Here is a 22,530-nt window from a genome sequence, read left to right on the forward strand (position 1 = left end):
AGTTAAGTGTCTGCCTTCGGCTCAGGTCATGATCTCAGGTCCTGCGATGGAATCCTGCATTGGGCTCCCTGCTCAGCAGGAAGTCTGCTTCTCCTTCTGCCAGCCCCCCACCCCTGCTTGTTCTCTCTCTCTCAAATAACAATTAAAAAAAAAAACAAAAACAACCTAGGTTCTTCAACAATTTCACAGAGCAAAGCCATAGTTACCTACCTTAACCTGTTTGCTTACCTCTGGGACTATTACCTGGAAAAGAAACATATTTCAATTTTTTAAAGTCCCTTTGTTTGGGGGCCTTTTTTGTCATTACAGCAGTTGAGCCTATACTCTTATACCAAAGACAGAGATTTATTTGCCCACAGGACTGAAAGTGTATTCCTAAGCTTCCTGGAGGTTGCTGTAAGTCTCTCTGGAAGGGGTGGGGGTGAGGAAGACTTCCAGATCTCATCTTAAGCATTAAAAAAATGATAATCATCTGGGGCCCTTGGGTGGCTCAGTCGGTTAAGCATCTGCCTTTCACTCAGGTCATGATCCCAGGGTCCTGGGATTGAGCCCATGTCTGGCTGGCTCCCCACTCAGTAGGTCTCTCTCTGCCCCTCCCACCCACTCGTGTTCTCTCCCAAATAAAATCTTTTTAAAAAATTATGATCATCCTTCCTTGAAACACAATCTTCTCTGACACCACATTCCACTGGTTTTTTTTCCCATGTCCCTGGTTTCAGAGATAGAGACTATATAGTAAGACTACATTAAGGGTGCCGGGGACTGACTAATGCGTCAGGTGACATCAAGACACCGAAGTGGAGGTGTCTGGAGCTCAGAAAGTGGGTCCCTGACTTGATGAGATTCTCTAAGATTTCTGCATCAGTAGGGTGCTTAGTTCCAACAAAAAGAAACCAATTCTGGTTCAGTTAAGCAGAAAATGATTCTATAAAATATTTGTTGAGAGTGTTCACAGAATTGTTGGAAAGGCGAGAGGATTAGGAGCTAATGGGTCTAGCTGTAGAAAACCAGCACTGCCATCAAGCACCAGGGGCTTTAGCTCATTCTGCTGCTCTTGCTGCCATGGAAACCTTGCCTCACTGCAACCAATACCATCACCAGAGAAGTCTCTGTGGTCCCTGCTTTTTTTTTTAAATGACTACCATTAGACCTGTATCCTAGCTACGGGGCATGCTGATAAATCAAGATATGAATATATTTAGCTACTGTAGTGAAGAGTGAGCTCTGCCTCCCAAGACTCCTGAAGTGGGGAATTCCGCCCAAATAGGAAAGGGGTTCAGATTCTATGCAGTCGAAATGAATGATGAATATTCAAAACAATGTCATTCTCCCCCAGATGGCTAGAAACCACAGGTGTAGAGTGGGCAGAGAGGAGAGCTAAGGCTAGGTGACTGGGGAATGGCCCTATATAAAGGACATTTTTGAGGTATTCAGTGTCTAGAAGTGGTGGACGCTCATAAGACTGCTTTCTCTTAACTCTGCCTCAGACTCATTGACTGAATTTTGAGGAATGGGCTGTGTTCATGCAGCAAGAAGCCAAGAGTTCAGTTCTTCCCTAGATGGAAAACTTCCCAGTCTGTTCTTCCTCACCTTGTGTTCTTCATGATGTTGGGAGTCCAGGGGCAAGAAGACCACGAAGTAGGTTCGGCCATCATTACTGAAGAAACACTCCAGGACACAATTATTGGTAAAGAAAAATGCTATTTTTAATTTGTTCTTGAATGTGTAGGCCCTTTTAAGATCAGTGACATTTCTCTTCACAATATTCCTCCTTCCTGCCCCCAACCACTTTGGATCCAATGGTCACTTCTGAAAAAGGCCCAAGAGGAACTCATCCTAGATATCCAAGAAAGAGGTGCAGCTTGAGGAATGGGCATATTGGCTCAAGAAGCAGCTCAAAGCTCCTTTCCTCAAAGTGCTCAGTCTAGCCTGTGAGTCCCTTTGTCCTGCCTTGGCCAAGACTCCCCAGCTATGTCCTATCCCCAATATTCCCTTGCTCCCTGTGGTGCCTGAGCTTTAGAGTTCGAATCACCAGCACCATCATTCCAGTAGCATAGCCTCGGAGAGATCACTATTTTCAACCCCCTCCCCCAACCAACTTCACAGATGGGGAAACTACCCAACGTCACATAGCTCATAACTGGCAGATCCAAAATTTAGGTGTTCAGCATCTCAAATCAGATAACTTTCTACTATCTCACCCCACCTGATAACACCTGACATCTGCCTCCAACTCCAGGAATAGCTGGAGCAAACGGGGTGATATCAGTACAGATGGGAGAGACCTGGCCAAAAGAGGCCCATCTGACCTCAACTGGGCCCCAAGCAAGTGATGACTCCCAGCACTTCTCAGTCTTCCCCCCACCAGAATGTTATCAGTGGCAGACAGCCACCCCTGCAGGGATCCTCCTCCCGACTAGAAGCACAACGACCCACGCAATGGAAACATGTTTTACCATGATCCCTAGCACCTCACCAACTGTGGCCAGCTCTAACTGGTATGGGGATCATGGCGATGAGCTGCCCACCAGCCTGGGAATCCCATTTACCCAAACTGCTTTTTGGTAAGACTCAATCCACATTCTTGGGCTGAGTTGGATGAGACCCCTTGGCAAACATAGCTAAAATCTGTCTCTATGCTGCACTGGGAAGGACAGAGAGAAAGGACTGCAGAAGCTCTCTTCCCAGGAGAGCTCATAAACATGACTGGCATGGGGAGAACTGAGCCCAGGGGAAGAAAGAGACTCAGGGAAAACAGGCAGACACAGAGGGAAGGGAGCAGGAGCAGCCATGCTTACTCCTGACTGCCCCATTCCTGAAGAGGGGAGACTGCAAGGAGCTACGGATGTGTTCGCTTGTCAAGACGTTAAAGTCTCAGCCTGTGTGGCCGAGAGGGAAGAGAATAACCCAGACACCTGCGGTGTCAGAAAAGCCATGTGATGGGGCTGTCTCAAAAGAGCGAGTGGTAGATGGTGTGAAATGCTATGGAGACGTCAAGAAGGTTGAGAACTGAAAGGTATTCTTTCGATTTGGCAACTGGGTGGTCACTGGTGACTCTTATGAAAAGCTGTGGAGGGTTGAAGAGTGAGAAGAATTAATGGGGAAAAAAAATCCTTTTTCAAAGAAACTTAGTCAATAAGGACAATGGGTAAGGAGCAACCAATTCTAAGAAGCTTTGTTTTAGTCTGGGGGCGACCTCTGCTTGTTTGTAGGCTTTGTGGAGCTGCCATTGGAGAGGGAGGTTGAGGTTCCAGGAAGTGGGAGTGGTGGGATAAGGGACAGAGCGAAGTCTTGGAGGCCACAGAGCAGGATTCAAGAAACAGAGCACTGAACAGGAGCAGAAGGGAACAATCTGAGGAGGGACGTGGACACAGATGGGAGGGAGAGAGGAGCAAATGGGCAAGGAGTTTCTCACTTTAGGGACTCTGTTTCTTGGTGGGGTCAGTCATTTGCTGAGAGCAAAGATGAGAGACATAGACAGAGAGCAGTGTAATTACAAGTCAAAGATACACCCATCAATGCTGACAGCCCAACTGAGGGTGTCAACTATGAAGCTGTCATGCTTAGCAACCCAGGAGAGGGGAGCAGAAAATAAGCTGATGCCAAAAATGGAGAACGGTTGACAGTTTCAAGGGAAGTTTTGAGTTAGAGGGGATAGGAAAGCTCAGGATCCTGATAAAAATGTCCATACGTGATGGACCACAGGCTCAGGCTAGGGAGAGGAAGCAGCCCGGGAGAAGGCTGAGACAAAGAGAGAGGAGGTCAGGGAACTGGGCTAAAGGAGCAGGCAATTTCAATAAACAGCAAGGAGGGCATGGGAGAAGAGGAAGCATGGGGGATGGCGATCCCAAAGGAGCAAAGTCTCAGTTCGGGAGTTCAGAAGAGAAGACTACAGGTGATATGACATCAGGGAGTAGGAGAGAGAGCAGAGCAGAGCCTGGGAACAAATGAGGAGAGGTCTAGGTCTCAGAAGCAAGGCAAAGACCTGTTGCCAGAGGGAGCCAGAACCTATCAAGTCTTAGAGCAGAGTCTACAGAGGGTCAGGCAGCTGACACTGTGGGAGGGGGACCTTTAGAGGGGGTGTAATTGGCAACTGCTAGAAGTCAGGTAGGGCCGGACTACCCATGTTCTGGAAGAGTACTCCGCAATTCATCCTGCAACAATTTTTGCACTAAAATCCCCTTTGCATCCACTGAAGCCACTCTGCCCTATTTCTCAGTATATCCAAGGAGCCCCATTTCTCTTCTCAGACTTGCATTCTATAATGGGAGGACCCAGAACTCACTGCCATTTCATGACTTAGTCAAGGGCCAAAGGATCTGACTGACTTCAAAGGGGGCCATTATGGGAGTAAGTCAAAAGTAGGATCAGCTCAAAAAAAAAAAAAAAAAAAAAAAAAAGTAGGATCAGCTCAGACGTTAGTTAAGAGCCACCGAAGTCAGTCACTCGGCTAGCAGCTTTTTCTTTTAATTTCTAAAAACCCATGTTCTGTTTTCTGCATGCAAAAATAAAACCAAACCATGGCATAAAACATTGGTGCTAAGTCCACAGGAAAAGCCTGGGGAGAGGCAGGGGTGTGGTGGGGTAACCAGTGCAGGGGTGGTGTGGTGGGGCAGGGCCTCGCACCCTTGCAGGGAAGGACACTCTCTGTCTGCTCAGGTGCTGAAGTGGGCCTCTCAGCAGGCAGGGTCTCTGCGATGGGAAAGGAATATGTGACTCTCTACTACATTACTAAGATCTCTGGCCCAGCACACTATATGTCATAGGAGGGAAGCCAAGCAGTTAGCCAGGCATTTCTTCTTATTTGTGGCCTCCAGTTGGTCCTGTAGAAGGATCCCAATCAGATTTTGAGCCTGTCGCAGGCCTTACCTGACTGTCTGACACACAACACCACAATGCTCACTCAGGGAAGGTGGGGGTGGGGGCCACAACAAAGGAAAGATGACCAAGAGCATGAATTAGTGAGGTAATTACAGAGGGAACCTTGCCAAGTCAACTCAACAGGGAAAAAAAGATTCAAATATTGAAAGGCAAGTGGCTAAAACCCAAGCCAGAGTCATGTGTGCCCCAAAGAGCAGAGGGCTAGACCTAAAGATTGCCTGGCTACTGGAGCATTAAAGACTTAGTTACTCCCGACTAGGAAACAGGACTATGGAAGCCCAATTGTGGAGGAGAGCCTGGCAAGGGCTGGTGAAAGAATGGCAGGCCAAGGGCGCGATTGTTTCTGAAGCCAAGATGGCCTCTCAGCCTGCGGGGTGAAGGAAATGAGCAGTAACACCAACTGACAAGGAGAGAAGAAATGTTTTCTCTGAGCAGAATGTTCCCATTGACAAAGGCCCTACACACAAGAACTTCATCTCTTAGCAAAAATAAAGCCATGACCTAAGACTCCCTTGAAATTAGTCACACCGTGACCAGACCAGAGACAGCTGCGTCTGCAGGCCAGGCCATGGGCGCGTCCGCTCTCATCTCCCCCAGCATCATCAGCAGTAGCTTCCTTCTCCACCAAGTCCTCGCTGGGGAAATAGCCTGATTCGCCGCAGCTGCCTATGCCTCCTCCTGCCAAACACCCGTCACAGGCCATGAAGATCCCTCTCCGCCTGAGATGCAGTCTGGAATTCCTGTGCCTGCGGCTTCCAGAACACTTCCCTCTGCATTCTTGGAGAAGTGACATCCTGAAGTTGCTTCAAGGTCACTGAAGGACTCTGGCTCCTCACCTCTCAAGTTTTTCCCTTCTCCATCCTAGACACAACATTCCCCCAGGAGCAGTTAGATCGGGCTCCTGGCTCACCCTCTGGCCTTCTCCAGCCTCCATCAGAAAAGGGTGGCCACTAGTGTCTTGGCTTTTTCTGGGCTGTGGGGAGCCCAGGGGCAGGCGAGTCAGAGCACTCGCTCCTGATCTTTGGCTCTGTGAAAGTGGAGAAGCTGAGGGCTAGGATGTCTAAGAAGGAGGAGAAGCCCAGCAGGGTGAGCTGTTCTGGTGGCCGCCTCCTTGGCCAGCCCCTGCCTCTCAGGTTTCCAAGGCAGAACTCAGGGTCCGGACCTGAGTGGAGACACTGAAGAGATGGCCACTGACAATCACTCCCAGGAAAGCAGGTTCTGACACCGAAGAAAAGCTATGAACCCAAAGTCAGTGACACAGAGGACAGGCTCTGCAGTTGACATCTCCTTAAGCCTGCCAGTGAAATCTGAGCCTGAAGTCATCAGCAGTCCCTGCACAGCTACCCAGCCCCATCAAGAAGGCCATACCACCTAGAGCACAGCGGCCACCTAAGTCAACATCGGGAGAGGGGGCATGAGGAACAAATACCCTGAAAACCGTTAGAACCCAAATAGGCACCAATTGAGACCTCTGGCCTCTAGAAGCCTCCATTACCCTGCACAGGGCAGCATCCTGTCCCAGCAGGCCAAGCAAAGGCAAACAGTGACAGTCTTTGGCTGTGCTGGGCCAGCGATCACAGGCCTGCTATACGTCAGAACCTCTCTCCCTTCTCTCCCCTACCCCTCAGGGCCCAGGAGGACTTCAGATATATACACTGCTCCAGAGCCCTGCACACTGAAAGGTGAGAAAAGTCTGCTTTCCTCAGCAGAGGGAGGTCACCAAGGAGGTCAGGTCCTCCCGAGCCTGACCGACGCGGTCTTGTCCAGTGGACCCTACACATCTGATTTGTCTGGGAATTGGGAACACCTCCCTCTTTGCTGTTTATTACTGGAATCTTCTCTGTAGTGGATGCACGATGGCTCCCAAATGAATGCTGTAAGATGCAAACGGCAAAGAAGAGCAGTCCATGGCTCGACAAGACTCGTCTCACATCCACGGTCTGAAGAGAATGAGCTGAAAGGTGGGGACAGTGGTCGACAGGACGGGGTGGCAGCTGCCAGGCTGCTTGCTCTGCTGCCAGCTCTCACACCTGGGAGACGCTGCTGGCCAGGCGGAAGGACATGCGTTTTGCTTTTTCGTTCTCCTGAAAGGAAAAAAAATATATATATGTGTAGCATTAATATGGTCCAGTGTAGCACCTGTTAATGTGGAAAGGCACAGTGTCCAGACTGGGACTCCCCAGAGTGCAGGTGTTCTAGTCTAGCCCAGGAATGCAACAGCGAGGCTCACTGCAGCCACTGAATACTACAGTGTGCCAAGTATGGTACACAACGGGGTGGGGGTGGCTGGTCGTGCCCTGGCACCCAGCAAGCAGGCAATACAGTTCAGTGGAATGAAACAGCATTAAGTGATATCTCGAGTCTGCCTATGTGGGACCAGACACAAGGTCAGAGGAGCTCTCTTTGCTGCGAGCAACACCTCTCCCTCCTTCTCTACACCAAGGGACTGGAAATACACCTTCCTTTCTCCCAAACCCAAGCTGAGATCAGATAGAGACAGCTGTTTCTCCTCTCCTAGGGATCACAGTGCAGAATAACCAGCCCCGAGCTAGGAGCTGGGAGCCCTGGCTTCTTACCCTGATTCTGCTGCTAGTTTGCTGGGTGACCTGGGCATGTACAGTCACCTCTATGAGTTTCAAGTCTCAGCAGTAATTAAACTTCAAGAGCCTCACACCCTGCCTTCCCCTTAGACTAAGGGGCTGGGAGTGAGAGTTCATGGTCACCACTCACCTGTGCCTCCCCAGAAGTCTGGCTTTAGGTTGCCCTGCACATGCTGCTTGGGTGCCCCCTGCCTGCCCCACCACCCCCCACGCCCGCCCACCACCTGGCAGCAATCTTTACCATGTGCCGCCGCCGCCTCTTGGGCTGGATGCCCTCCTGCACATAGGGGGGCCATGGGAAGCCCTGGGGAGTGGAATACCCACTCTCGCTAGACACCTCCTCGGAGTCTGAGTCCTCCTGTCTTGGCTGGGCAAACTGTTTCTCCGGGTAGATCTCCTTCAACCAGCCCTCAAAGAACACTTCCAGGCAGCGGCCGGCCTCTGCGACTTCTGAGTCAGGCTGAAGGGGAAGGACAGCAGTGATGTTCCTGCCCATTCCCACCAGCCCATCTCTTCGTGGTCCCTCAAGAGCTCTACGGCAAGTGCAAAGCCTGGCTAGTTTCCTGGAGGTCTAGAAGGTGACATTTTCTCCTAAAGACTTAAGACAATCAGTTTAGTGGCATCTCTCAAAGCAGAAGTGGCCCTGACAGTTACCCACAGATGGCCAACCACTAGCACTCCCCCTTCTTCCTCCTGAGTCCATGCTGAGGCCCAAGAGTGGGAGAGAGCTTATAAATACTCACTATGGAGGCCCCAAAAAGTCTGTTCCCAAGTCTTCATAGCAACTCAGGACCAAACCTGATATCCCCATCCAGCCAAGAGTCTTAGGATCCCCGGGAAATAGGGGAGAGGGAAAACAGGCAAGACATACATAATTGAACTTCGCACAGTTCCAGAACATGAGGCGGACGTCTGATACCACCTCCTCTGGGGTGGTATAGTGAGCTGGGTCCTTCTTTTGCAGCTTCCTCCGGATGATCGACAGGTCCATGGGCCTCTTGATAATCTGGTAGTAATGCCGGGCCTTGGGGGAGGAGAGAAGGGGAAGCCAAGCAGGAAGAGAGAAAAAGTGGAGGTAGAGAAGAAGAAGGAAAAGATGGAGAATGAGGTAGGACAGGAGTGAAAGAACACAACAAAGAGAAGGGCAGCAAGAAGAAAAGCGAGAAAGAAGACAAAGAGATGGGGGAAAAGAGGACTGGCTCACTGTCCAGTCCGGTGTGGTGGCCGAGGGGTTGGGAGGCTGTGGTGGCCACGGCTGGGTCCGCTAGTCTGGACACGTATTAACTCGACTTCCAAGTGGCCATGCTCTGAGCCCACCCTGGATACCCCTGGGACCCACCACGGGCCCAGGACCTCGGGAGCCGGCAGAAACAGGCAGCCTTCCTTACCAGCGGGCTAACGGGCTCGTGGAAGGGCAGGCTGAGGCTATTGCAGCACAAGGACAGCACCAGCTTTTCACACTTCTGCAGAAACCAGAAGGGCAGCATGTTACTTCTCCCCGGCCCCACCTCAAGAAGACTGAAGACAGTGACCCTGGTAACTCCAGCAGGGCAATTCTGTCCCACAGGGCATGGGCTACCATGAAAAGGCAGAGCCCAGCCTCCCAGACCAGAGGAAAACAGCTGGCAGGAAGGAATTCACAGCAAACCCCCATGGGCCAGGCTGTCGGGCATCACCCAACAGAGAGGTAGGTAGAGAGGCCTCCCAACCCCTCAGAAAAGTCTCAGCCCCTGGCACAGGGGGGCTGCCCCAGGCAGGGAACCTTGTTCCCAGAGACTCCTCCCTACCTTTTGGTCATAGACACTCAGGCCAGGAGTGGCCCGCATTCCAGGTGGGTAATAGCGGGCATTCTCACAGTCATACTCCATCTCTGGCTGGGTCAGGCTGCGGCACAAAGTACACACCCAGTCTCCCCTGCAGAGGCAGGTGAGGCCCAGTGAGGCCTCAGCACATGGCCCAGAGCCACCTCCCCTATCCCTCTGCTCCAAGATACCCAGGGCAGGTGTGGGGGGAGGTGTGCAGTAGTTTGGGAGACTCAGTACCTAGTCCTCCCTGTAAGGAATGGCTCCCTAACCACCAGCTTGAGAGAAATTCAGTAACTCGGGATGGAGTGAATCCAGAAAAACAAAGGACTCAGCAAGGGGCTGCAACAGGAGTATGGGGACAAATCTGTGTGTGTAGGAGGAAGCTGGGAACAGAGGAAGAAAGGAAACCACCCCAATCTCAAACGTCTGCCTGTCCGTGCACACAAGACACAGCAGCAGGGCTTCTAACTCACAGACCTGCAGTTCACAGGGGCCCAGACGGGGAAGAAGCCCAGCCCAGGGAGCTGTGTGGGCCTGGGAGAGGCCTCTCAGAAAAGCACCCTGCTAGGACCTGCATGGCTTACCCCGGGAAGCCAAGCAAGGCTGGCAGGTGGCAGGAGAGGTGGAACACTTTGGGGCAGCGGTCACAGCACAGCAACTCCCCCCCGTTGAGGCACACGGCGCAGAAATCCTCGTTCTCCATGGGTACTGGGGGCCCCTTCTTGGCTCCAGGGTTCCGAGGAATGAGTCTTTGTTCCTCAGGAGATACACCCTCCCCCTCTGGTGCCTGCTGCCCAGCCAGAGAAGTGACAGTGACCTTTCTTCCCCCAAGACTTGGGGCCTGGATGGCATCAGGCATGTTGTTCTGGCTGACCTTGGAGAAGAAGGGAGTCAGCAGTCAGAGCATAGCACCAACGAGTTGTGGAGGGAGGGAGAGGATGGACTGACCAGTTCCCCAGGCCAGCTGAGCCCCAGGAATGCTGGGACAGCCCCCTCACAGCCAGGGGTAAATCTGCACCAGGTCAGTATCAGCGACAGAGCCAGAATTCTGACAGAAGCAGAGAGAAAAGAGAGGCTCCCAGGGTAAGCCAAGTTCAAGGACAAGACAGAGCAGAGCGGTACCTTAATGGACATGCTGGAGGACTCAGTGCCACACTCGATGATCAGCAGGAAGCTCCCATCCTGCTCATTCTTTTGGGGCTTCAACTTGAACACCGGCATCTCTCCCGAGGAGGCAGCACAGATCTTGAGTCGCTCCAGCCGCACGTAGGGAATCTTAGGCTCGCTGTGGAAGGGCCTGTGGCAAGAGAGACACCCCTGGGTCTCAGGAGGAGCCTCCTCTGACCCCAGCCTCTAAGTCAGCTCATCCACGATGCACGATCCCACATGCTGCTGCCCCAGATCCCAGTCCCACCCTGTGCAGGCCTACATGTCACCTTCCTGCCCCGGGGTTGGGGGGGTGCCCTCTGCTCAAAGAAAGGGAATTCCTAAAGAGGAAGCACATGCCTCCTGCTGCAGGAGCCAGGATATCCTTCCACAAGATCCTAGGCTCCCAACCATATGATTCTACTCGAGGGTCTGGGAGTTGAAGAAGACGGTTATAGGTAAAGTTCTGCTTCTAGTTAATCATCAAGGATGCTGGCTTCCTGTGCCAACCTCCCAGGACATGAGGTTGGAGGGTTAGAGATGGAGGTTGGGCCAAAAGCCCGTTACCTGATACTCTGATTCTCTTTTGCATCCATCTCCACAGCTCCTTGTTCAAAATTCTCATGCTCTAAGACAAAAGACAAATGCCTGTGATGTACATTTCTAACACGCCCTATAACCCATACCTTCCACTCATATGTACTACGCATCCCGTTGGCCACACACCTGTCACGCAATCATTACCCACACTGTAATCATTCATAATGGTGGCAATCCTACCATGGCTCTTCTTCCTCAGAGAGAAAGAAGCCCACCTTCTTTTAAAAAGATAAACAGGGGCATCTGGGTGGCTCAGCCGGTTAAGCATCAACTCTTGGTTTTGGCTCAGATCATGATCTCAGGGTCCTGGGATCGAGACCCACATCAGGCTCCATGCTGAGTGCAGAGTCTGCTTGGGACTATTACCCTCTCCTCTGCCCTTCCCCCCACATGTGCGTGCGCATGCTCTCTCTCTCTCTCTCTCTCTCTCTCTAATAAATAGATAAAATATTTAAAAAGACAACAGAGGGGTCCCTGGGAAGCTCAGATGGTTAAGGTTCTGACTTTGGCTCAGGTCATGATCTTCAGGTCCTGGGATCGAGCCCCACGTTGGGCTCCATGCTCAGTGGGGAGCCTGCTTCTTCCTCTCCCTACCCCTTACTTGTGTTCCTTCTCTCTCTCAAATGGGAATAAATAAAATCTTTATAAATAAATAAATAATAAATAAAAAGACAAACAGATATGGGGTGCCTGGCTGGCTCAGTCAGAAGAGCATGCAACTCTTGATCTTGGGGTTGTGAGTTCGAGTCCCATGTCGGATGTAGCGATTACTTAAATAAAACTTCAAAAATATTTAAAAATTAAAAATTTAAAAAGTTAAAAATAAATTTAAAAAACCACACTTTACATTCAGAGGCTGTCTAGGGGTGAGTGTTGGGTCAGGTGCTGAGGGGCCAGCTTCTCACCTTCCAAGTGAGTTCAGAAATCTCTTGTTCTCCATATACTAGTGTTACGTGCTCTGAGGAGTCCTTCTGTCCAGCCTCTGCCTTTCCACCCAAGTGCTGGGATTTTAGTACTACCTGAGAGTCTAGTTCATACTCCATAGGCAAAAGGGTCCCTGCAGCCCTACCCTGAGTAGTGCAGTAGTGCCTGTGTGGACGGGCAGGAGGCAGTGTGGGGATGGAGAAGGAAACTGGCATTTACTGAGCACCACTCAGCACCAGGCACTTTCCATGGGCAACCAGGGTCCAAAAAATGTAACAGCTTAAAATTCAGGGTCCCATTATTATGCAGTTAACAAGAACCAATCATTGTTCAATTGGTCTTTCAGTCAGTGTGAAAAAACAAGGGGAAAAATTATTTCATTTTCATTTATTAAATGTATAAGAAATGGAGTGATCATTACAGACTAAACACATATCATACATTAAAGAGAAAAAGTCCCAAACAGTCACTCCATGGTTGCTTTCAAACTTCCCAGCTAGCTTTTGCTTATGACAGAAAAAAGGAAGCCCCATTTGAGAAGGTATGTAGGTAGCTGAGAAGAGAATCAGAGGGTGTCTGCTCTGGTCCAAATTCCCTTTACTCTGGGGCACAGCACAAATCCATAGGACTGCCAGGTGTGAGGCAAAGCATGGCCAAATCTTGTTACTACAGAGAAAGTCATCAAATGATCTCACTGTAGTTATTGGTCCCAGTAGTCTATGTAGTAGCTATGATTAGCCCCATTTACAGAGAAAGAAACCAGCTCAGAAAGGTCAAAGGTAAAGAGAACAGAACAAAGAATAAAAGAACAAAGGTAAAAAGTTTTCTAAGTTAGATATACCTGACTCCAAAGTCAGATATGCTCTTTTCCCTAAAATATTTTGCTAAGGCTAGCCCCTCTGGGATGAGTTCTTCCTGTTTCCCCCGCCTCTCCTCCGCCTCCAGAACTTTTTGCATGGAAATGTTACAGGAGGCTAAGTCCTGGCCCCAGTGAGGGAAACAGAACAGGTCCCAGTAAGTCCGTGTTGGAGGGAAGTGAAATGATCCTGAGAGAGAAACGCTTCTCCCTCCTGCCTCAAGCCTGTCTCCTGACCTGTATCTGACCGGAAGTGCTGAGCTCATGCCTGTGGCCTGCACGAGTGACAGGCTGCTTATTGGCTTGCACCTCACCTTTTGGGTTCCGGTATTGCTGTAGAGCCATGGATGTATTGACTGCTGGGACCAGTGGAGGTTTCTTCACAGAGAGGTTAATTGGCTCCTCCAGTTCTGAAGGCATAGCCAAATCCTTGGAAACCTCCAGACCCGGGGTTGTAGAGTCTTGTCCCAGAGAGTCAGTGAAGCAAGTAGAATCCTCACTCTCCATCTTTCAAAAGTGAAAGGCCAAAAAGAATCAAAGAAATCAGATGGTTTTACTGTTAGTAGTCATAGAGCTATTAAGCTAATGTCAGGATAAGCCTTTGCCACCCTGCTGCTCAATGATGAGCAGAGGAAGTTTTATGTCATTTTCCCTAGGACTTACCTTACACAGGGCATTCCCAAGGGAGGGCTCAGCCCCATCTGCAGGGCACAGGCTCCCTCCAGTTTGGCCAGAGCCAGGACTGCAGCTGGACCCGGTTTCCGGTTGCATGTCAGAAGCTGGAGGCATGCTCTGCAGAGGACAAGTTGCCAGACTTGGCGTAGTCTGGGAGGCACCAGACATTGGGTTGGGCCTGGCCTGTGAGTGATCACTTGCTAGGCTTGTGATGGCCTGGGAGGAATCATTCATCAGACCAGGCACAGACTGGGGCGTGCTGCGTACAAGGCTGGGTACAGTCTGCAGATGACTGACTGTCAGGCTGGGCATAGCCTGGTTTTGACCACTCGTCAGGCCGGACACAGTTGCGGGTGTGCTGCTCAGCAGGCTTGGGACCATGTGGGAAGGGGCAGCGGTCAGGCTGCTCACACTCTGGATCTGTGGCTCTAGGGTCCTTGCCAGCCTGGTAGATGACAGCTCCATCTCCAATGTGTTGGAGAAGCCCATGATGCTCACTGAAGTGGAGTGCTGCAGGAACGAAGACAGCGCAGAGTCAGGCCGTTAGCAGGGGATGAGGGGAGGGGAGGAGAAATGCAGCCCAAGAGTGTTCCCATGCTCAGATTTCACTGCAGCCTCAGAGTCTAGTAGCTGCAGGGAACTCAGACAACACATGAAGTCCTATTCCCAGTCCCCTACGCCAAGGAGGCTGCTAGGCTCTGACAGAGAGGGCAGCACGGACTGAGGACACTGGTGTGCATGTGTGTTTGTGAAACAGTGATGAAACAGTGTGGGAGAATGACAGAGATCACCTACAACCTGCCATGAGGGTGGTACACACACACACACACACACACACACACACACACACACACGGAGCCACCATCAGCCCACACTCTTCACCTCCATCCAGTACTTAGGCATAGGATCAGACTGTGGGACTGCCCTCCAACTTCACATTTCCCACTGACTAAACCACTAGTGCCTTCTCATCCCTGCTGGCATTCCTCTGGGCTAGTTTCTGCTATATATAAATGGAAAGAAGTCCAGAAGGCTCAAATTCTGATCTGCCTCAGGCCTTCTCTGAGATAATGCCAAGGTCTAGGGGGACCCAATCAGTCCTGGAGAACCTGAGCCAACTCTAGGCCCTTTTCATGGCTTGCTCAGATCAACTCCAGAACCACTAGAATTAAGGGAAAGCTTTGACCAAGAGATGGGAAAGTCTTTCCTAGCCCAACTCTATCTGTCCAAGACCTTCCAAGCCAGAAGCAGAGAACATCAGAGCAGCTAGGTCTAATATGACCGAGTATGGACAATCACTGGATGAGGCTGTAACTTCCCAACCCCAAGAATTGTTTTCTTCTGCTTGGTGTTACAGGGAGAAGAGACGTAAAGGTTCACAAAGTGAAGTTAAAGACATAGATTTCTGCGCTGGATGCATTCCGTTTCACAGGTTGGAGAAACACATATGATGGAGGGAGGATGGTGAGAGACTGGTTCTAAATGTAACATTTAGGAATTTAGAAGTTTGATATCCCTGCTTTTTTTTCTTTTTAGACTAAAGATAGAATAACTTGGCATCTTTTGAAAGTCAAAGGGGAAACAAAGAGTAAATATCTCTGAGCTTCCAAAATCAGTGTCTTCAGCCTTTCCCCATGAGTAAGATACTCAAATTTCCACAGGAAAGTAAACACTTCAAATATCATTTCAAGTTTCACTACAAAATTAGCAAACCTATTTAACAGTGAAGAAAGGTTGTCCTAACCTCAGTGAATGTCCCTTCTAGTCACCCAGTTCTTCAAGTCAGATGCTAGGAGGGGAAGAATCAGTGGGCCATCTCTCCTCCCTCACCCAAGCTAATTCCAAACCCCATCAATTCTACCCCTTAGACAAGTCACATATCTTCCCACTAATTCCGCTCTCTATTGCTGGTGTCCTAGTCTGGGTTACACTCTCATATTTTCCCAGACGATAGCAGTAGTCTCCTCATTGGAGAAATATTTTCAAAACACAAATCTGACCACATCATTCCTTTGCATGAAACCCCACAGTACACTGCACTGTTCTTAGGACAGCTGTGAAAATGACTGCCCATCCCCTGTCCTACTCTAGCCACTGTTCACATAACAACCCTCCCATTCTCTGAGCTCTAGCCACTCAGACATTTTTTTTTCAATCCCTGAAACATGCAAAGCTCTTTTCACCTACAACCTTCATCCCCTTCAAACAGACCTCTTCCTCTCCATGGAACATTCTCCTATCCCTGCCCCTATACCACTTGTCCTTCTAAACTCAGCTCACCTGTGATTTTTTTTTTTTTTTTATCAAAGCCTCTTTTCATTCTGTGGCCCAGACCTCATTCCTCCCTTTTACATTCTTGTAACTCCTTTTTTTTTGGGGGGGGGGGTATATTCTCCTAGTTGTGAGACTATATGATGAATCTCTATTTTCCCCCATAAACCATAAACTCCATTAGGGCATAGATTTTATCTATTTTGCTTATCCACTGTATTTCTAGACCCAGGAGCAGCTTCTAGACCTGGATGAATAAATGAATTCATGAACTATTTAAAATTTTTTAAAAAACAAAAACAATGTATGACTGTTTATTCTACAAAACTTAAACCAAATAAATAGCAGCTCCACTCTGGGTCTATGTGTCTCTCTAAAATCATGATTGTCTATATATAGCTAACATTTTTTTTTAAAGATTTTATTTATTTATTTGACAGAGAGAAATCACAAGTAGGCAGAGAGGCAGGCAGAGAGAGAGGAGGAAGCAGGCTCCCCGCTGACCAGAAAGCCCAATGCGGGGCTCGAACCCAGGACCTGGGATCATGACCTGAGCCGAAGGCAGCGGCCCAACCCACTGAGCCACCCAGGCGCCCCTATATAGCTAACATTTATTGATCATTTATTATATGTGAGGAAATTTGCTAAGTATCTTACATACATTCCCTCACTAAATCCTCATCACAAATGTTAAAGGGTGGTTGTGAAGGTGACAAGAACAAATCCAGATAAAGGGTTAGAACACTGTCTGCCACATAGCAGGTACTCTGTGATCCCCAGCTACTGCCGCTGCTGCCCCTCGTATTGTGACTGTTAGTGTTGTTCTTGTGGCCCTAACCCTATACTTAAGAAAAACAAGGCTCGGCAAGGCATCTGAAATGTTTTATGCAGTTGAACACATCACTTTGTAAATCTCCATTTTCCCTTTATTGGTGCTCACACATAGAAATGTAATTTATTTTTATAGATTGACCTTGTACTCAGAGACCTTGCTGAAGTCGCCTGGGGAATTTCTGTGCACACAAATCATGTCATCCGTGATTAGTTAAGTTTTACTCCTTCCTTTTCCTGCATTTGTTTTTCCGGCCTTACCCTGACAGCTAAGTACAGGAGGACCAGGTCAAATGAAACTAGTGAGAGTAGCCATCCTAGTCTTATTTCTGATCTTGGGGCAATCCTTTCAATGTTTCAACAAATAAGCATGACATGTGATGTGGGATTTTTACAGATTTAGAATCCGGATATCCGGCGCCGAAGCCATACTCTTAACCATGGCCTGTCTGGTTTGGTCCTTCTCTGTGTGAACTCATCTTCCCCTCTCCCACACACTGCTTCAGTCACTGTCCTTACCTTGCCTGCTTTCTTCAACCTTCTCTCTCTTCCTCTCCTGTTTTTCTTTTTCTTATCACCTCTTTCTCTTCTCTCCCAATGCTTTCCCCTTGTTATTTCACTGCTTTGGTAAAGCTTTTATGTTCTCTTCCTAATTCCCAATTTTAAAAAGCAGACGAGCCAAATATAAATGCCCTTTGTCTCCCCAAAGTTTGTTTTTTATATGTTCCTTGGTAGTTCAATAGTGTTCAATAAAAAGGCTCCAATTTGCTCTACTGTCTAAGTCCCAAGATAAATATTGAGGAGAAGGTGGTCTGGGGAGAAACTCAAAACAAACTGGGTAGATTAAGTACTGAAGAGCTATCTCAAAAATGCTGTAACCTGCCTCCCCTTGGCATCCTCACTGTCCGGGTTACACACCACCACAGCTTTTTAAGATTCTATCTTTCCTTATCTCAGGACAAGAATGCCCAGTGATGGTTGCAATCCCTTCTGTAATATATGACAGTCTAATCCTTTGAGTTGGTTTCTTTCACCCTTTCCCCATTTGACATGTATATCTTCTGCAGCTCTGGTGGTCATTTCGTCTGCCAAAGACACAGATGGCTCTATGAGATCCTTGGTGCCAAGCATGAAGGGCACCAAATAACTGCCAGTGGCAATCCCAAGTAAGAACAGTCAGGTGCTGCATGTCACAAAATAGGCACAACATGAAATTCCCAAGGACAAAAACTCCCCAGATTAGAGATAGGCTATCTCCACCTCTATCTCCAGATTAGAGGCAGGATGCTTTTGTAGGATAACAACTCCCTTTCCTGATTACTTATTGCATATCATGAAGTGTGACTTAATGAAATGATAGAGGAGGGTATGCACACTGAGCCATGGAAGAACTATGGAAATTCTATCAGAGTTTATTTTGAGCTGGGCCTGCTGAACCTGCTCCTATAGCAGCCAGCACATAGCACAGGGTCAATAACATGTCCTAAGATACTGAAAACTAGTCTTCTTCATGTCCACATCCACAGCCAACCTCAAGGAGACCAAGGCCATCAGGAAGTGGGGGGAAGCTCTGGTAGTGGTAAAAAGAACCTGAGAAACATCCATGTGAGAAGTCTGAGAAGGATCTCAGAGGAAGTGCAAGAAGGAAGCCAGCCCCACCCCATTTCTACAGGCTACACAAATACAGTGGCATTTCAGGAACACAGGTATACTGTGGTGGTATTGTTGCTATTTCATTTGGCTCTCTGGAGTGAAGAGGTACAAAATATAAAAACAAAGGATGCTCAGTGGGTTAAGCCGCTGCCTTTGTCATGATCCTAGGGTCCTGGGATCGAGTCCCGCATCGGGCTCCTTGCTCAGTGGGGAGCCTGCTTCTCTCTCTCTGCCTCTGCCTGCTGCTCTGCCTGCCACTCTGTCCGCTTGTGCATGTTCTCTATCTCTGACAAATAATTAAAATTTTAAATACACATACACACACACACACACACACACACACACACTCACACACACACAAAAGGAACTATTTCTTGTGCAGGAACAAAGAGAGGATTGAGAACCTCCATCCTACCCTGCTGTCAGTGCTACCAGGTGACTAGGGAGAAGGAGAGGGCCAAATTTCAGGGCTAGGAAAGGAGGCTGGGTCTCTAGGGTCTGGATGGAAGGATGGGGCTTCTTGAGAGCATGCCAGGCTTGGGAACGTGGCTGCACTTGACATTTGGTGTCACACACCCAGGAGAAGCTCATCCCTCCATGGAGATGATGCTGCCTGCCCTCTCTAGCACCCAGGATCCTTCCGGGGTCAAATGTGAGGAGGCATAATTATATGGCTGGCTGTAAGGTCTGTATAGAGCAACTGCTTCCCAAGTTGTCAGCTACATAATGGATACCTTACCTTCTTCACATACAAAACCTACAGCTTTCATGAGGGAAAAATATGTATTTTGAGGTTTGCAAGTGAAAATAAACTATTTTCTAGTTCAGGGCAGAAAGAGAAGTCAAAAATGCCAAAAACATTGGCTCTGATAATCAGCTCAGGCACTGGGGTACAAGGGGAGACTGCCCTGAGCGTCTTACCTAGCATCTCTTCGCTTGCTCCTAATTTTCTCTCCTTCTCCCATACTTGCATGTCCCTATCTCTGTTCCTTTCCTCTCTTGTTTTTCTTCCTTGATCTGTTTGCCACCTGCCTGACCTGTGACCTGTCTAAATTAACCCATCTGAAACCTATAGAATGTACCTGTCTGAACCACCTGCCTTCACAACAACGTGCCTGACCTATGACCTCCCTGAACTGTCTAACTTTCAGGCTCTTTTACTAGTCACCTATGCAGTTCTTCACCCACCTAGCCTATCTCCTACTTGACATCTGCTCTTCCACCTGGCTTTCCCCTCCCCATCCTCACCATTCAGATCTTGTTCTGGAGTTCAATGTGCTCACATTATTGCAATTACTGGCACACGGTATTATCGAAATTCAGAGAAAGCATGGTTCCTTCATTCAACAGAAAAGGAAACTGAGACACAGAGTTATCACTCACAGATTTCCCAAGCATATATAGGCCCAAGACTAGGAATCTGGGCGAAGGTTTAAAAATCTTCTGGCTGGTTTTGATTTTGTGCCATCAGCCAGAAAGCTAGTAGTCTAGTAAGACATGATAGAGAAGTCAATAAACAGACACTTAATGCACATGCCCTGAGTTTAATAAAAGTTCCAGGTTTTTACAGCAAGATAATATTGCTGGGGATAGAATAGCACAAATGGGGTGGTGTTCCACAGAAATTAATTTTCCAAATATCTGAAACATATGTCTTTCAGTAACAAAATGCAATTGGCTTTAAAATATCTTGAATAGGAGTACTTCTAAAACTTTACACACCACCTTGTCATAATAAACAAAGTACATGGAGCCTCATTACACCATTCTTAGTGACATAAAGGAACTTGGATGGACTCCTATTGCTGGAGTAGGCTGCAGTTCAGTGATGCTTTAAGGCCTGTAGGACTGAGCCTGTCCCTTCGCCAAATGACCTCCCAGTGTGGCACTTGCTCAGGTGATGTTTCCTGTCTTCTCCCTTGTCGTTAGCTGCCATTACAGAAGTCCTGACTCCTTGCTTCTACCCTGCTTACTGCTCTAATGCAGGAAAATGAAAAATTCTAGAGGAAACCATATAACTAAGCTTGCAGTCAAGACCTTTGTCTATATACCTGAGCAGGGACTTATGATCTCACACCGAATAGGATATGTGGGTGTATGACTTCTGTTCTCATTGCTGCTCCAAAGCTTCACCTGCTCACTTCTGGTTTTAGGGTTTTGTCTCAATCACCAGAATTGTTAAAGACTGACCACCCTGTAAACACACAGGGGCAATGACTTGGAAATTATCTTGGAAACACACTAAAGGCCTTCACTTTGGCTGAAGGAAACAGATAAGGAGACAAGGATTGAGATAAACAGAGATAAACAAATTTGTGAATTAAATCTTGGAATATTTGAGTGTTTTGACAGATTCACATCAGGTAGACTAGTTGAACATTAGATCTTCAAACAACTGAATCAGACATCTGAGGAAGGAACTAACTTTCCTAGCAAGTGGTTTCATAAGTTGATTTTTAATAGCAAAGTTGTTGCCCTTAATGACAGTGAGTGCTCCTCCAACTCCATGAAAAGCTCTTGTGCAAATTAAGGCTATTCCTGTGGATATGGTAACATATGTTAACTGACCAGAGTCAAATGGGAAAACATTCATGGGGTGGAGAGAGAAGAGCTGAAGAGTGCCCAGCGCTCTGATGATTCAGGAAGGACAGGAAAAGCAAAGAGGACTCTAGAGTCTAAGGGGGAAGGAAGAGAAAAAGAATAAGTGGATTCCAGGTAAACCTGAAGTAAAAGCCAGAATGAGTGGAACCCCCAAAACCCAAGCCTTGGAGACTAGGAGAATTTGCCCAGAGAAATTTTGGCCAGTCCAGTGTAAGGGAATTCAGGGCCCAGAAACAAGGACCTCTTTTCTCATGGACCAAGAGACCTAGACAAGGATCTTAGATTTGGTCTGTGAATGAAATCGAGCTAGAACTGAGGAAAGAGCCTTCCTAGAGGCTGTGAAATTCAGGGAGCCAGACCTGGGGAATGCTTGGCTTGGCTTCTGAGCAGCACAGAGCAGATCTCTGTACAGTTCTGCAACTGTTAACTGCTGACCAGAACCTGGGCTGTGCCCTAAGAAAGCCTCCTGAGGCCCTGGGAAGGTTCTCACCAAGTTCTGCTGTTGAGGCCAAACTTTAAGGAAACGACCATTGCTGGAGTTGAGAAGCCATGATCTGGCCCACAGACATGAATGTGGAGACTATGAAGGCAGGACACCCTGTATTTCCTTACGCAAGCCAGGATTTAGAGAATGAGTTTAAGCAAGATACTTCCCGTCTCTGGGCTTTAATTTCCTCCCCCACATGCTAATGTAGATCTGAGTTGTAGGAATCAGATTGTGAGCTCAGGCTTTGGTAATGAAGTGAGTGCTCGTATGAGTCATCATCCCTCGTTCTTCTGCGTAACTCTTACTAATGCAGACCATAGGAAAGCCTCCTGCTTAGGCATTGTTTGCTAAAAATACATCTCGGATTCCTCTGAAGCCATCAGCAGGATCCTGGTGGTCTCTCAGCCCTCTGCAGAGGATGTGGACCACATGTAAGCAGAAGAGAGGTCCTCCTGCAGCTGAATTGGGCTCGGACAGGCTCTCTGTGATGCCTACATCCTTGACTCCACGAGAGCTCTGAGGAAGACAGTGTGTGTGTTTCTCATCAGTTGACTCGTTCAAAAGTACAAATGAGGCCGTCAAAATGCCTTCCGGGTTCACTCGGGATGTAAGGAGTTCTGTCATCATGCTGTAACCATGGTCTCTCTTCAGAGTGGTTAAACCAAGATGAGGCAACTGCGAGGGCCAGACAGATGTCAAAATTCATTCCAGAACACCCTGCTAGATACAGGGAAGGTAGTAGGGGACGCTGCCTCTGAGAGAGCAGAGCTCAAGCCACTAGAAAATCCATTCAAAAATTGGCCCATCTCACTTTTCGGCAGCACTGCTTTCACCAGCAGTCAGCATCAACTCAAGACGGCGTGTGTGCAGCTGCTGTGCTGTCACCGAAGTCCTCCCCGTGGTGATGGAATGTCAGTTGGCAGCTCAGCACGTGACCGAGTCCCTGCAGAACACTCAGAGAGGTGCTGGCTGCCACGGCTTCCTCTGTTCTGTGGCCTTCACATAGACCTCTGACTTTCCTGGTACTTGTAGGCCATCACGGGCTTAGGAGCAGGCTGGAGGCTAAAACACCTTGACCGATAACCAGACAAGGCTAGGTCCTAAACCCTCTCCCCAGTAGCACCTAGGCTACTCCCAATGAGTGTAAAGAGGAAAATCCAGCAAGTGAGAGATCAGATGGAGTCCTGACTCTCCCACTGC

At 48.6% G+C, this 22,530-nt stretch overlaps 1 protein-coding gene across 2 annotated transcripts in view; it reads right to left on the reverse strand.

Annotated features, from left to right (window-relative positions):
- Nucleotides 1-4,148: 4,148 nt before the first annotated feature.
- TRIM66 (tripartite motif containing 66) overlaps nucleotides 4,149-22,530 on the reverse strand; it is a 57,246-nt gene continuing 38,864 nt past the window's right edge. For both annotated transcript variants that reach the window (XM_047692207.1, XM_047692208.1), the window contains 10 exons: nucleotides 13,476-13,997; nucleotides 13,127-13,319; nucleotides 11,000-11,060; nucleotides 10,409-10,583; nucleotides 9,871-10,160; nucleotides 9,269-9,395; nucleotides 8,870-8,944; nucleotides 8,353-8,505; nucleotides 7,723-7,941; nucleotides 4,149-6,965 (listed from right to left, as the gene is read on the reverse strand). In XM_047692207.1, coding sequence (XP_047548163.1) covers nucleotides 6,906-6,965; nucleotides 7,723-7,941; nucleotides 8,353-8,505; nucleotides 8,870-8,944; nucleotides 9,269-9,395; nucleotides 9,871-10,160; nucleotides 10,409-10,583; nucleotides 11,000-11,060; nucleotides 13,127-13,319; nucleotides 13,476-13,997 — 1,875 coding nt within the window. In that variant the 3' untranslated portion in view covers nucleotides 4,149-6,905. The remainder of the gene's footprint in view (nucleotides 6,966-7,722; nucleotides 7,942-8,352; nucleotides 8,506-8,869; nucleotides 8,945-9,268; nucleotides 9,396-9,870; nucleotides 10,161-10,408; nucleotides 10,584-10,999; nucleotides 11,061-13,126; nucleotides 13,320-13,475; nucleotides 13,998-22,530) is intronic.

The sequence above is a fragment of the Lutra lutra genome, chromosome 10, assembly GCF_902655055.1.
Source record: "Lutra lutra chromosome 10, mLutLut1.2, whole genome shotgun sequence".
NCBI classification, from domain to species: domain Eukaryota; kingdom Metazoa; phylum Chordata; class Mammalia; order Carnivora; family Mustelidae; genus Lutra; species Lutra lutra.